General features: G+C 38.3%; 1 protein-coding gene across 2 annotated transcripts in view; it reads right to left on the bottom strand.

The window, feature by feature from the left end:
• Window positions 1-16,700, bottom strand: part of LOC124612277 (glycerol kinase-like) — a 174,733-nt gene that overhangs the window by 58,979 nt on the left and 99,054 nt on the right. For both annotated transcript variants that reach the window (XM_047140381.1, XM_047140382.1), the window contains 2 exons: window positions 15,729-15,934; window positions 981-1,118 (listed from right to left, as the gene is read on the bottom strand). In XM_047140381.1, coding sequence (XP_046996337.1) covers window positions 981-1,118; window positions 15,729-15,934 — 344 coding nt within the window. The remainder of the gene's footprint in view (window positions 1-980; window positions 1,119-15,728; window positions 15,935-16,700) is intronic.

Raw genomic sequence — 16,700 nt, 5'->3', positions numbered from 1 at the left:
TTGTTTATATTAACCATCTGACTTGACCACATTACTATATCTTGAGGCCACAGGCTTCTTTCTCGATGATGCCACGTCTGCACCACCTGGAAATCTCCAACATCAATCACGACAAAATAAATTCACATGAAGCTTCATTATTGTGTCTGTATTTCACCTCCATTATATGCGTTCCATATGATATTGTATTACAGTATATGACTTCTGAAAAGTTCACAATGCAGACTGACTTTGTCTCCGTCCTCTCTGGTCTTCCGCTCGCAAGTGATGTCATGGCCACTGTTATGCCAGGTAACGTTACTACCGCTACTGTATTATTTAACTGATACTCTCCACCATAGTATGACTGCAAACTTCCTGTCATTCTGCTCACTGACCAGAATTCTATATTTAAACTTAATACACACTATCTCTTATGGAATAATAAACTGAAAATTTATGCGATATTTGTGGTTTGTAACTACTACCTGGACGGCTTTTTTTTTTTTTAACTAAAACCAAATTTGTTCCATCTGATGTATGGAATTAATGTATTACAACCTCATTAAAGGTGTAATATTTCTTGTTTGGGAAAAATTGTTGATAATACACTTTTTACAACAACAGTAAGATAAAGTTATGTAAACACATAGGTGAAATGCAATATAAATTATTCATGCTTTCAAACTAGGAAATATAATCTAATTCAATAAAGAAGGCATGAAAATAAATTCACTGGCTACAAAACTATACATTTGTTTTCTAACTAATATGCCTTTTAGAGAACCTAGTTAGCCCAAAATCTCATTATGATCACTGAGTACTGTATTGTATCATTCAATGAGTTCTACAATAATCGAGTTAAAGAATGGAAACAACGACAAAAAACTGAGGAAAGGCGCGCATACAGTAAATTCAAGGTGTTTATTAGCTTTTGAGAGAGAGAGAGAGAGAGAGAGAGAGAGAGAGAGAGTTTGTTTGAAATTTATAGGTATACTTACCGTCCTCTGATATTGATGGCTTGAACACATCACTGGGAACAGACTGAACCTCATGCAAATCCCATACTTCTATCCCTTCTGCACTTCCAGCAGCTATAGCAGCTCCTAAAGCAGTTGCCTCAGTCATCAGTGGTCTGACTGCAACACATATTTTATGAAGATTTACATTTCCTGTCAAACTTTTATAGCAAGCCATAGACAGAGAACAGAAAAATTATCTGTGGTAGTATACCTATTGTGGCATAGCCACTTACACCACCCAAACGGAACAAGACAGCAATTACCTTCATAGTTGCAATGAGTCATATCTCTATTGTTACATGTTTTCTCACGTGAGCCAGCTAACAGTTTCAGCCGTGAGATGTCACTACCATCCACGCCTTGGAATGTTACATACATTATACTAAATTAAATTCCACGTTTGCCATATGACAAATGGAACAGAACCTGGTGTGACAGTTCATTATGCCAGTAGATAACAATAGTGTTAATTTCAGCCAACAACAGTGTTAATTTCAGCATCATATCTGTAGTAAACTTAGAGATATAGAAAACCACACAAAACACATTATTTAGAACTTTCAAAAATCAGCAATGTCCTGTGTTCATAAGTAGTAATGAACAGCCAATGAAGGAATTTAAAGAAATTTATAGCTTTCCAGAAACAAGGATAAAGTTTTCTGTAAAACACTTTACTATTTCCATAACAATTTTTATTCTTATTGAGATCATGTTTTTTTCATAATTTAATACCAATTGCAATTGTTTTGTAACTTGGGTGATTGAACGAATATCTGACATGTGAATAATCGCAATTATCAAGAATTAAAAGATCACGAAGTATCGTAAAGTATTATATAATGAACTTGAATGATGACTGTGCAAATTCCATTTTTTTTTTTTTTTTTTTTTTTTTGAATTGTAGCTTTATTTAAAGTAACTTAATTTCCACATGGTGTGCTGTGCAGCCAAAACCTAGTGAATGTTGTATTTTAAACTGTAACTAGTGTGGACTTGGTGGTGCAAAACTGTACATAAAATTGACAATATAACAGAGTATTTGTTCTATGAATCTCTCTCACTTGATAATTAGCCAGAGTTGAAACTGAAAATGTTTTTCACCCTGTAAATACATTTAGCGCAGCTCGTTTCTATTACCATTTTTCTAGTCGAGAAATATTATTCATCACTTCAGAGCAGGTGTGTGCTGTGAAACATCACCGAAAGCTGGGTGGAGCATTTATTAGTGTGCTGCATATTCTGTTGTGCCATTATTAATTTGTAAAATTTTTCACCCTGAGAATTTTCACACGTGAATAAATCCAAACTAAGAGAATGTGTATAATGTACATGAAAAATTAAGAATGCAGACATGTACATAGGCTAGGAAGTACCTTCTCCTGTATGACTAAGGACATCAGTGTTAGTCCAAGCTCAGGTAAGGAAGAGCTGTCAAATGAAGTAGAAAGGAAAGTAGATTGAGGTCTAACATTACAACAGCAATGAGTTCATCAGAGAGGTGCACAAGTCATCCAAAACTCAACTCGTGCTTATCTCATACAACATTCTGAAAACCAAGGAACAAAGCAGTTAGGTAAAGGCAATATTTCTTGACTTCCAAAAAGGATTTAATTCAGGACCATACCCATACTTATTAATGAAAGTATGATCATGTGGAACCATCAACAGATCAAAAACCGAGTTTAGGCATGTCCAAGGGAAGAGTGTTGGGATGCTTGCTGTCCATATTGTGTATTCATGACATGGCAGACAATAATCATTTCAGACCTTCTGCTGATTAAGTGGATAATATAATGAGGTATTGTCTGAAAAGCCGTACAAATATTCAATCAGATCTTGATAAGGTTTCTAAGTGTAAGAAAGATACATAATTTGCCTGAAATGTTCAGAAATGTACAATTGGGCACTTCAGTAGACACAAAAATGTAGTACCCTATGACTGCAATATCAATGAGTCACAACTGTAATCAATCAACTAATACAATTGCTTGTATGCAACAATTTGTATGGATATGAAATGGAATAATCACATTGGGCCACTCACAAATAAAACAGATGGCTGGCATCAGTTGATTGTCAGGATACCGGGGAAACACAGTCGTTCTACAAAAGAGAATGCTTAATAAACGCTTGTGTGACCCATTCTAGAATATTACTCAAGTGTGTGAAGCCCATTCCATATAACATTAATGAGGGTTACTGAACATGTACGAAGAAGTGTGGCACAAATGGTCACAGGTTTATTTAATTTATGGCAACTGTCACAGTGATGCTGAAAAACTTGAACTGACAACAACTATCCTGCGAAAGCCTACATATGAAGTTTGAAGAACAAGTATAAACTGAAGAATCAAAAAATATACTTTGTTTATTTAAATTTTATTTTCATGGACCCACCAAAATAATGGCTTTTGCAAATGTCACAAATAATAGTATTACAATAATTATACTTACAAAATATGTTACATATGTTCTTTGCAGGTCTTATACCTATTTTGTACATTTCAAACAATGGAAAATTTGGGCTAGAACAACAACAATATGAATTAGGATAGATCGCTGCTCACCTTTTAAAGGTGTTGAGTGGCACACACACACACACACACACACACACACACACACTGCTCACTTGCATATGACTACTGTTGTCTCCAGGCCCTGAGACCTGACTGCCTCATGCCTCAGCACCTGGAGATGACAGTGATCATACACTGTGTGTGTGTGTGTGTGTGTGTGTGTGTGTGTGTTGAATGACTTCGTCAGATAGCTTAACAATATCCAACAGTCTACCTTGAAATGTGCCTGCTGCTGAATGCCTCCCAATGCAGTGAGTATAAATCTTTCCTAATTTATATAGTCACTGGTTCATATTGCCCACCAGGTACTAAAATTCATATGTTGAAATCAGTACCTTTATGCGTTCTTAGAGAGTTTGGTAGCATGTTAAACCAAATCAAACCACTAATGCATGGGCTTGGATCTATCATTCTCTCCTTTTAATTCTGAACTTAGGTTGGTTATTCTTCTTTTTCTGCCTGGACTTACCCTGCATCTCCACAGGGTTGGCATGTTATTTTGGATTTGATGCTGGTTATGGTAGTGGGTGATCGCTTGCCATTCCTGAGCCACCACTCCCCCCCCCCCCCCCTCCCCCCTCCCTCCAAGGACAGAGCTTTCGTACACCTTCTCTCTGCATCTAGAGTTCTCTCATGTGCAAGTTTGAGAATATTTTCTAAATGTTTGCGAATCACACAACTGTGTTTGAAAGTGTAAGTGTGTACCAGTCTGGTATTCAGCTAGTTGGATGTGGAAAATGCCAGGCTGGACAGCACACCAGCCCTCATTATTAGTCTGCTAGGCAGATTTGATCCAGGATTGGTGCACCTCCTCACGCCTCAGAAGTGGGTGCTGTAATGTGCGTGGTTATCTGGGGAGGTCTAATTAATTAAGTTGGTCCACCCTTAAAAATGTAACTAATTTAAATATGAATAAAGAATATACTGTTAAGTATCTGTGTTGCGCAAACACTTCATTATACAATTATTTATGGCCAAGTCTTATTCCCCTTTGCTGTGTCAACAATATTCTGCTGCCTCCTTTATATATCACTTCCATAGTGACCATGAAGAAAAGGTGAGACTATTTACAGCAAATGCAGAGGCACTGAAACACTCATTCTTCCTCCACTCCATACACAAATGAAATGGATAGAGGCTCTAATATGTGGTACAACAGGAAGTACCCTGCATCCTGCATTTTGCTGTAGTTTGTGAAGGGCAGATGTAGATCGAAGAAGAGTAGGGAAGGAAATTAACCACATCCCTTCCAAAGGAACCTTCCTGGCATTCATCTAAGCAATTAACATAAATCAACTTAAACATGAATCTGGATGGTCACATGGTGGATTTAACCTCATTTCCCCAAAATGTGAACCTGTTGTCTTACCAAAGCACCACCTAGCCTATTATCAAATGAACTGAGAATGTGAAAGCACGTGCCAGATGCATCTTCGACAGTAAAAGGAGCAAGAGATCCCGATTAGTTGCAAATGACAAACTGCAGCAAAATATCAGCTGTACTGCAGACAAAGACAACTACACAAAAATCAGTATGTAGTATTAAGATATATATTCTGTTAATAATGTTGTGAATGTAATTAACATAAGCCCAAAACTTGACATTATCACGCAAAATTTTTGCCTGTTACAACACTGAGCATGGTGAAAGTTCAGCAAAACATGTATGGATGTTGAAGAAGAAAATTGTGTATGATACAGCAGAACCCTATATTTTCTTGATTATTTGTAGAAGTGGTTTTGTGGAAGTTCTAAGGGACCAAACTGCTGAGGTCATCGGTCTGTTTTAGTGCGCAAGCTCCCTCAGTAATTAGGGTAAAATTTGTTTATAAAACACATTTAACGAATTTTTGTCAATTATAATTTAGAAATAATTACTAAATGCTGAATGAGTGGCGATCAGAGCAACACAGCTTAGTGTACTTCACTAGGTGAGGACCATCGCTGCACTGGTCAGACTGTCACATTTAGCCAGCGACCAGTAGTAGTAGTAGTAGAAGCAGTAGCAGCAGAAGAAGAAAATAACTTGCAATAAACATGTTGACATGTTGTACTACAGTTAGTTGCCCATTTGTATATATACCGAGTGGTTGCATGTCATAGGACTTATTTGGGAATCGTATAACACTGATCATGATACCAAAAAATTTTTAGTTTTGCTACTTCTACAAAAAAGTGATAAGAAATATTTTATGAATGAAGTCTGAAAATGAATTAGTTGCCAGAATATCCTATTTTCTTTAAGAAAGGAAAAGAACATTTTTTCATAAAGCTAAGAGACATGGAAAAGCAGAGGTTATATTTTGGTACTAATCATCATGTTTAATGAAAATAAAGACAACCTGAAATACTAACAAGGTTTTAAAATAAACTTAAATTTTATATGAATATGATAGAAGGAGAAAGTACACACAAGTACTGTATACATTACAGACTACGAAAAATAATTTAATAAATTTCTGAAGCTGAATAATATCTTCGGCACTGAATATAAAGCACACTACTGTAAGCACTACAGCAACAGTGTAAACAAATAATTAGTAGCAGCTATCTTACAAGTATGTTACCATATCAATTGCCACATTCTCTGCATACTTGATAAGAAAATTTTTCTCAGAAAAATAACTGCATCAAAAGTATAGAATGTATAATGATGTTTATGTTACACTCATACTTGGTCTTGTAGCAGCACAGTATATCACAGCAATGTGAGCAGGTTTGAATATGGCAGATTGATATGTCTAAAGGAAATACATTATTCACAGCTTAACATTTCTATTTGTGCAGAGCATGCTGCTGCAACACTTGTGGGTGCTAGGAACCAGTGGACAGAAGAGAAACGTACAAAGCAGCTAGCATGCAGTGGATTACACACAGTGTTCACAACATGTGACGTCCATCATTTTATTCGCATGCTCGCAACAGACTGTACTGCTTCACCAGTAGAGTTAGTTTGAGACTGAAATACTGTATCAATTTACATCAACAATTTGATGCTGTCTGCTGTGGACCAGGCTTCCATCATGCATTCTACAATTTAGGCTTACACTGTCCAGAGATAATCAAACCTCAAAGATTTGCTTAGTAGGAAAAGTGAGACAACAGAAAGCTATACACACACATCTCGCTTCAACCCATTCTTCACACTTGGCTCTATGTTGTATACTATCATGCTGACTACAATCAAGCAACATGCATTGTTGAGCAGCAAAACACACAAAAAATGTGGCAGTGTGAGGCACCAATGGAGCAAAGATTAATTTGGACTCCTATGTACTGAGACAATCTGATCATCATCATCACACACTTCTTGATGCCATAATTCCATGTGCCAGAGCATGGTCACATATGATGAGAAATGAGGAAGTCTTCTGTGTAGAATAATGGTCTCACTGCTTCTTCTGACATGTGTATTCACCTGAGACATCACCTACTAAACATTTATTGTCAAGCAATGTATTTACCACCATACTCCAGCAACTACTGGTAATCTAGCACGGCTTTACAGAATTGTTCATAAATCATGTGTACTGAGATTCCCCTGTGACACAGCCAAACCCTCTTTGTACAGTGTGCAACAGGCCAAAATAAGTATAGTGTACCACATACAAAGCTGCTGTAGCACCTTACCTACAGAAAAATGTTTAGCTAAATAATAAATTAAAATATAATGAAAAGGAAAGTTGCCACTCACCATATAGTTGAGATGCTGAGTCGCAGTTAGGCACAAAATATTTGTGGCATTTATTTGTGACAGTCTTTTTGTTGTGCCTGTTTGTGACTCAGCATCTCCACTATATGGTGAGTGCCAACTTTTCTTTTCATAATACTGTTACATTCCATACTGGATTTTCCATTGTTTGATTAATAAATATAAAGATTGTTATTAAAACTGAAATTAATATGAAAATTTTATTTTAATGTTAAAGAAGTTTATGGGGGAAACAGAAGCTTCCAGCTTTTCTGAACAGTGAAATTATACATAAATCTGGAGTACATGCCATAGACAGTAATGAACATCCACAGCATCAAAGCTGGCTGTTAAGAAATCAACAGCAGCCATTTCATAAACCAATCATTGCTAGAAAGTGCAAATAATGTTGTGCCTTTGTTTCTTGTACTTCAAACTCAGCATAAGATTGGTTTTTTAGACCAGTTGAGTTTATGGTTTGGAGGTAACTAGTTGATAGCTGCTGAAGTATGGTTGTCTAATTGGTAACAGGGAAGCAGTTTCTTTGGGGTAAATTGGATCTATCTTGCTGGGTTCATTAGTTCAGTACCAACTAATGTGGTTTAGGATTTTGTTTCTCCAAGTTACAGAGAGAAGAGGAGTAACTACTATCTTTCACAATAACAGACTGCGTAAAAAAAAACTATTGGGGGGGGAGGGGGGGGGGGGGAATGGTCATCTACATTGATACTTCACAAGCCACCATACGGTGCATGGTGGAGGGTACCCAGTCATTTCCTTTCCTGTTCCACTCTCCACTCACAAGTAGAGCAAGGGAAAACTGACTGTCTATATCCCTCTGTATGAGCCCTAATTTATCATCTTATCTTCATGATCGTTACGTGCAATGTATGTTGGCAGCAGTAGAGTCGTTTAGCAGTCAGCTTCAAATGCCAGTTCTCTAAATTTTCTCAATAGTGTTTCTTGAAAATAATGTCTCCCTCCCCACAGGGGTTCTCAAAGCATCTTCATAACAGTTACATGTTGTTCAAACCCACTGGTAACAAATCTAGCAGCCCACCTCTGTATTTCTTTGATGTCTTCCTTCAATCCGACCTGGTATGGATCCCAAACACTCAAGCAGTACTAAAGACTAGGTCCACCAGCATCCTATATGCAATCTCCTTTACATGTGAACCACTCTTTCCTAAAATTATTCCAATAAATTGAAGGTGGCCATTCGCCTTCCCTACCACAGTTCTCAGATGCTCATTCCATTTCATATCACTTTGCAACATTACACTAAAATATTTAAACAACTTAACTGTGTCAAGCAGGACAGTACTAATTCTGTAGCCAAACATTACAGGTTTGATCTTCCTATTGTTGTTGTTGTTGTTGTTGTTGTTGTTGTCTTCAGTCTAGAGACTGGTTTGATGGAGTTCTCCATGCTACTCTATTCTGTGCAAACTTCTTCATCTCTGAGTACCTACTGCAGGCTACATCCTTCTGAATCTGCTTAGTGTATTCATCTCTTGGCCTTCCTATATGATTTTTACCCTCCACGCTCCCCTCCAGTACTAAATTGGTGATCCCTTGATGCCTCAGAATGTGTCCTACCAACAGATTCCTTCTTCTGGTCTAGTTGTGCCACAAATTTCTCTCCTCTCCAATTCTATTCGGTACCTTTTCATTAGATACATGATCTATTCATCTAATTTTCAGTATTCTTCTGCAGCACCACATTTTGAAAGTATCTATTCTCTTAACTATTTATTGTCCATGTTCCACATCCATACATAGCTACATTCCACACAAATACTTTTCTTCCTACTTACTGTGCATTACCTTACATTTTTCCACATTTAGAGCTAGCTGTCATTCATCACACCAACTAGAAATTTTGTCTAAGTCTTCTTATATCTTCAAACCATCACTCAACTTTGACAATTTACCATCCACCACAGCTTCATCAGCAAACAACCACAGATTGCTGCCCATCCTGTCCGTCAAATAATTTATGTATATAGAGAACAACAGCATTTCTATCACACTTCTCTGGGGCACTGCTGACAATACCCTTGTCTCCGATGAACGTTCGCCACTGAGGACAACATACTGGGTTCAATTATGCGAGAAGTCTTCAAGCCACTCACATATCTGTGAACTTATCCCATATACTTATACCTTCATTGTTGTTGTTGTGGTCTTCAGTCCAGAGACTGGTTTGATGCAGCTCTCCATGTTACTCTATCATGTGCAAGCTTCTTCATCTCCCAGTACTTACTGCAACCTACATCGTTCTGAATCTGCTTAGTGTATTCATCTCTTGGTCCCCTCTATGATTTTTACCCTCCACGCTGCCCTCCAAACCTAAATTTGTGATCCCCTGATGCCTCAGAAAATGTCCTACCAACCGGTCCCTTCTCCTAGTCAAGTTGTGCCACAAATTTCTCTTCTCCCCAATTCTATTCAATACCTCCTCATTAGTTATGTGATCTACCCATCTAATCGTCATCATTCTTCTGTAGCACCACATTTCGAAAGCACCTATTTTCTTCTTGTCTAAACTATTTATCGTCCACGTTTCACACATTCCATACAAATACTTTCAGAAACGACTTCCTGACACTTAGATCTATACTCAAAGTTAACAAATTTCTCTTCCTCAGAAACGCTTTCCTTGCCATTGCCAGTCTACATTTTATATCCTCTCTACTTTGACCATCATCAGTTATTTTGCTCCTCAAATAGCAAAACTCATTTACTACTTTAAGCATCTCATTCCCTAAGCATCACACAATTTAATTCGACTACATTCCATTATGCTCGTTTTGCTTTTGTTGATGTTCATCTTATATTCTCCTTTCAAGACACTGTCCATTCCGTTCAACTGCTCTTCTGAGTCCTTTGCTGTCTCTGACAGAATTACACCGAGCGAGGTGGCGCAGTGGTTAGCACACTGGACTCGCATTCGGGAGGACGACGGTTCAATCCCGCGTCCGGCCATCCTGATTTAGGTTTTCCGTGATTTACCTAAATCGCTCCAGGCAAATGCCGGGATGGTTCTTCTGAAAGGGCACGGCTGACTTCCTTCCCTGTCCTTCCCTACTCCGATGAGACCGATGACCTCGCTGTTTGGTCTCTTCCCCCAAAACCAACCAACCAACAGAATTACAATGTCATCGGCGAACCTCAAAGTTTTTATTTCTACTCCATGGATTTTAATACCTACTCCGAATTTTTCTTTTGTTTCCTGCACTGCTTGCTCAATATACAGATTGAATAACATCGGGGAGAGGCTACAACCCTGTCTCACTCCCTTCCCACCCACTGCTTCCCTTTCATGCCCCCTCAACTCTTATGACTGCCATCTGGTTTCTGTACAAATTGTAAATAGCCTTTCGCTTCCTGTATTTTATCAATGCCTCCTTTAGAATTTGAAAGAGAGTATTCCAGTCAACATTGTCAAAAGCTTTCTCTAAGTCTACAAATGCTAGAAATATAGGTTTGCCTTTCCTTAATCTTTCTTCTAAGATAAGTCGTAGGGTTGGTATTGCCTCACGTGTTCCAACATTTCTACGGAATCCAAACTGATCTTCCTCAAGGTCGGCTTTTACCAGTTTTTCCATTTGTCTGTAAAGAATTTGCATTAGTATTTTGCAGCTGCGACTTATTAAACTGATAGTTTGGTAATTTTCACATCTGTCAACACCTGCTTTCTTTGGGATTGGAATTATTATATTCTTCTTGAAGTCTGAGGGTATTTCACCTGTCTCATACATCTTGCTCACCAGATGGTAGAGTTTTGTCAGGGCTGGCTCTCCCAAGGCTGTCAGTAGTTCTAATGGAATGTTGTCTACTCCCGGGGCCTTGTTTCGACTCAGGTCTTTCAGTGCTCTGTCAAACTCTTCACGCAGTATTATATCTCCCATTTCATCTTCATCTACATCCTCTTCCATTTCCATAATATTGTCCTCAAGTACATCGCCCTTGTATAGACCCTCTATATACTCCTTCCACCTTTCTGCTTTCCCTTCTTCGCTTAGAACGGGGTTTCCATCGGAGCTATTGATATTCATACAAGTGGCTCTCTTTTCTCCAAAGGTCTCTTTAATTTTCCTGTAGGCAGTATCTATCTTACCCCTAGTGAGATAAGCCTCCACATCCTTACATTTGTCCTCCAGCCATCCCTGCTTAGCCATTTTGCACTTCCTGTCAATCTCATTTTTGAGACGTTTGTACTCCTTTTTACCTGCTTCATTTACTGCATTTTTATATTTTCTCCTTTCATCAATTAAATTCAATATTTCTTCTGTTACCCAAGGATTTCTACTAGCCCTCGTCTTTTTACCTACTTGATCCTCTGCTGCCTTCACTACTTCATCCCTCGGAGCTACCCAACTTCTTCTACTCTATTTCTTTCCCCCATTCTTGTCAATTGTTCCCTTATGCTCTCCCTGAAACTCTGTACAACCTCTGGTTCTTTCAGTTTATCCAGGTCCCATCTCCTTAAATTCCCACCTTCTTGCTCTTTCTTCAGTTTTAATCTACAGTTCATAACCAATAGATTGTGGTCAGAGTCCACATCTGCCCCTGGAAATATCTTACAATTTAAAACCTGGTTCCTAAATCTCTGTCTTACCATTATATGATCTATCTGATACCTGTCAGTATCTCCAGGATTCTTCCATGTATACAACCTTCTTGAACCAAGTGTTAGCTACGATTAAGTTATGCTCTGTGCAAAATTCTACCAGGGGGCTTCCTCTTTCATTTCTTACCCCAATCCATATTCACCTACTATGTTTCCTTCTATCCCTTTTCCTACTGTTGAATTCCAGTCACCCATGACTATTAAATTTTCGTCTCCTTCACTTCCTCAATCATTTCTTTTATCTCATCATACACCTCATCAATTTCTACACCATCTGCAGAGCTAGTTGGCATATAAACTTGTACTAATGTAGTAGGCATGGGCTTCGTGTCTATCTTGGTCACAATAATGCGTTCACTATGCTGTTTGTAGTAGCTTACCCGCATTCCTATTTTCCTATTCATTATTAAACCTACTCCTGCATTACCCCTATTTGATTTTGTATTAAAACCCTGTATTCACCTGACCAAAAGTCTTGTTCCTCCTGCCACTGAACTTCACTAATTCCCACCATATCTAACTTTAACCTATCCATTTCCCTTTTTAAATTTTCTAACCTACCTGCCCGATTAAGGGATCTGACGTTCCACGCTCCGATCCGTAGAACGCCAGTTTTCTTTCTCCTGATAACGACATCCTCTTGAGTAGTCCCCGCCCGGAGATCCGAATGGGGGACTATTTTACCTCCGGAATATTTTACCCAAGAGGACGCCACCATTATTTAACCATACAGTAAAGCTGCATGCCCTCGGGAAAAATTACGGCTGTAGCTTCCCCTTGCTTTCAGCTGTTCGCAGTACCAGCACAGTTGTAGTTAATGTTACAAGGCCAGATGAGTCAATCATCCAGACTGTTGCCCCTGAAACTACTGAAAAGGCTGCTGCCCCTCTTCAGGAACCACACGTTTGTCTGGCCTCTCAACAGATACCCCTCCATTGTGGTTCCACCTACGGTACGGCCATCTGTATCGCTGAGGCATGCAAACCTCCCCACCAACGGCAAGGTCCATGGTTCATGGGGGAGGTATTAACAGTAGTCCCCCAAAAATGCAACTGAAAGTACAAAAGGTGATGTATGCAAAACTCTCTATAATAGGGAGAGCACCACAAAGAGATGACATTTTTGGTGGCACAACCTTTTTGTACAGAAACCTTGTGAAAGATAACCTGAGAGTGAGCTTTTTTTTTCTGTGTACCATCACCATCAACACATATTTCACTCTATTTTAACCATCTCACCTGACTATGGTGCCTTAAATTCCAAAAAGCACAAAAAAATGAACACTTACAATAATTATTTTGTTCTCAGTTGCCATTCTTAAACACAAATAGTTACTCTTCGCCAGTACTGTCTATATTTAAAAGATTAATGAAGTTATGAGCTTCTTCACAATCTCTTTGTCATCCTTAAACTTTTATTAGTTTCAGAACTCTTGAATATTTCTTGTGTGTACTGCTATGCACCCCAACAAATTATATGAAATGTCTAACATTGTAACAAAAATCCATCTCAGCTACTCTTCGTATATTTTACTTACCACTAACAGTTCTGAGCAATGGCTCGTTCTCAAGTGGTACCTGGACATAATCAGGCTATTATTGACATGTACATCCACGTATCTGGATACAAATGTACAATTTTGGTTGCTTCCACAAGATTTACTTGTGGTATAAGATCTTAAATATTAGTTTTCAATTACGATCTACGTTTGTTTCATCATGGTTGTGCATGATTGTTACAATATCGGTTTGTGTGTCAATGATATAGTTTTTGTTTCTTTTTTTTTTTTTTTTTTTTTTTTTAATTTATACCTTTGATGTAAATCAATATTATAATATTCCTGCATAAGTATGACAAAACAAAACTAGGTCATAACTGAAGAACAACTAAAAACCATACAGTTTCTGACACAAAAAATATAAAAGATCAAAGTGAATCGCTCTGAATATGAGGAGGAAATGAAATGAATGATTCAGATGGGGAGGGTGGCATAAAGCTGTTGCCTTTTCTCCTGAGGCAAGCTGGCTCACAACTGTTGTACAAAGTCATTGATATCCTGGATAATGGCACTGGGACTGATTTGATATGGAAGCTGGTCCCATGTTCTATCCGGGAACATGTTTGAGGATATTGCTGGCAATGGAAGTACTTCTACATCAAGCAGACAGTTCATAGAGACATGTACTATGTGTTGTTGAGCATTACCCTATTGAAAGACGGAACCCTGATACTGTTCATGAGAGGTGACAGATGTCAATGACATACTGTTATGCCATCAGAGTTTTCTCAATCACTACCAGAAGTCATACCTGATGGACCCCCTCCACCATGACAGCAAGAGTAACGCCAGTCTCTCTCCAAAACAGTGGAAGAATGGGACCTCTACCACGGCCACGGCCACCGCTGTATTCGCCAGTGAACGTAATGTGGTGTCACTCATCAACAGTCCATGATTCAGAGTCATGAAACCATTCCAAATGTGGCCATTTGTGGTATGGTGTTACTGGTAGCCTATGCAAGTGAAGGTAATTCCTAAGTCTGTTGGCTGTTAGTCTCTGACCAATTGTGTGGGATGACACAGAATGCTGCAGAGAATCCATTACTTACTCTCGGACTACAGGCCCAGATGTGAAGTGGTTATGCTGTGCTTGGTGTACAATATGGTATGTATGTGTATGTGTGTGTGTGTGTGTGTGTGTGTGTGTTGGGGGTAGGGCCATAGAGGGAGGAGGGGACGGGGGGGGGGGGGGGGGGGGGGGGGGGGGGGGGGGACTCGTCTCGTACACCCACTGATAATAATCTGGTTGTATCTAGATATCACTTGAGAATGAGCCATCGCTCAAAACCATAGTGGCAAATAAAACATTAAAAAAACAGCTCTGATTGATTGTTACACAATAGTATAAACTTCATACATTTTTAAAGTCTGTCTCAATTTTGAAATGGTGCTGAAAAGCTTTATACCAATCACAGTGTTACTGAGTTTATTAATATTTATTTTCTTTGAGATGCCACAGCAAAGATGAATGTTAGATATGTAAATGAATGTCAACTATATTAATTGATCTACCTTCTTCTTCCATTCCTTCACAATTCACTCTTGCTAATATCTGCCAAATCATTTACAGCTCCTGTGCCCATGAGTAAGACGTAGTAATTAATATTATGATTTAAGGAAGGAAAGAAAATTACAGTTTCTGTCTCTCTATGACCGGTTCGACAGAGACAGAACACAAACTCTGATTGTACAAGGATGGAGAAAGAATTTGGATGTGTCCTTCAGTGTATTTGTCCCATTTTAAATGTACACCAAATGTAAATGTCTTACATAACTGTCTACAATTATCATTATTATGCTTCGTGTACTGAAATCATTGTAATTGTGCCTTGTAAAACTTGACTTATTCCATATCATAGCAATGTGCTTACTGAATGGACATGTGTAACTGTAATTGCAAAATATATACAACCTGTTGTTCCTTCAAACACAGGGTCATTGTAGATGGAGCACTAGTACACATCTTGAGTGGAACAAACTTATTGACACAAGGGGCATTTACGGATATATAAACCAATATGCTATAGCGTTTCTCACGAACATGAATGTAGTGTTTCATATTGCCTCCAACTAGATTTGTACAGGAATAGTTACCTAGTCATCACAGTTGGAGCTGAAGCTTCAAAACTGAATTTTACAAACTTTACTGGACATCAACACAATAGCAAAAACTAGCTTCCTCATACAGACACATGCAAATTAAGCTTCAGGGTATCCACAAATATGACATAATTTACAACACAAAACAGTTTGATGTGATACATACCAACTGGGATTCCACACAAATCTGCCTGCAGCTGCATAATTGTATCATTTACAGTTAAACCACCATCCACAAGAAGTCTTGTTAGTGGAATTCCACAATCTTTATTCATAGCATTTAAGATGTCTCGTGTCTGAAAGCATACTGCTTCCATAGCAGCCTTCACAATATCTGCTTTAGTTGTTTCTTCTGACAGGCCGCATATAACACTGAAATAATAATAATATTCATTTTCTTCCTTCATGTTAATCTTACACTCAAAGTTAGAAAAGTTACAAAAAAGAGAATTCACTTAAGAAAACTGTAAATGACAAGGAGGCAATATGGCTGGACTTCATTTATCTTCAGGAGATAAAGTACTATTATTCCTGAGAGACGAAATAAAAGTCCAAAAATTATTTCCTAGCTTCTGGAACCTTAAACTCCTTCATCACTGAGGAAAGACAGACAGGTTTTGGAAGGTTGGGCTGCAAAGTCAAGTCACCCAGACCCCAAGATGAGACAGACCAACCTGATGCCACACTTCTAGCTTCAGCTGCCAGAGGTTGCAGTTGTGTTTGCGAGTTTCGTTTGCATGTGTGCGTGTGCGTGTGTGTGTTTGTGTGTCTGTTGTCTATTTTTGACAAAGTTTATATTGTGACAGTCTTTTTTGTTGTGCCTATCTGCGACTCAGCATCTCTGCTATATGGTGAGTGGCAACTTTCCTTTTCATAATATCGGTACATTCCTTCCTGGATTTTCCATTGTTTGATTATTAGAGGGCTAATTGATGTAGAAACTAAAATTTAAATTTAACCTTTGGTGTAAACATTCATTGACAAAATAAACCAAGGATTGAAGTGAAAGCATTTACTGACAAAATAAACTGAGGATTGGACACTGGTTTCAACTGTGAATTTAGAGATGTAGTGTCAGCATCTAATCCATGTATACTGGCACAATGATTACAATGAACAAAGATTATTTACCCAGTGA

Source organism: Schistocerca americana, chromosome 4 (assembly GCF_021461395.2).
Source record: "Schistocerca americana isolate TAMUIC-IGC-003095 chromosome 4, iqSchAmer2.1, whole genome shotgun sequence".
Taxonomy (NCBI): domain Eukaryota; kingdom Metazoa; phylum Arthropoda; class Insecta; order Orthoptera; family Acrididae; genus Schistocerca; species Schistocerca americana.
The sequence above is the reverse complement of the archived record's forward strand: the minus strand, read 5'-3'. Positions and strand labels throughout refer to the sequence as shown.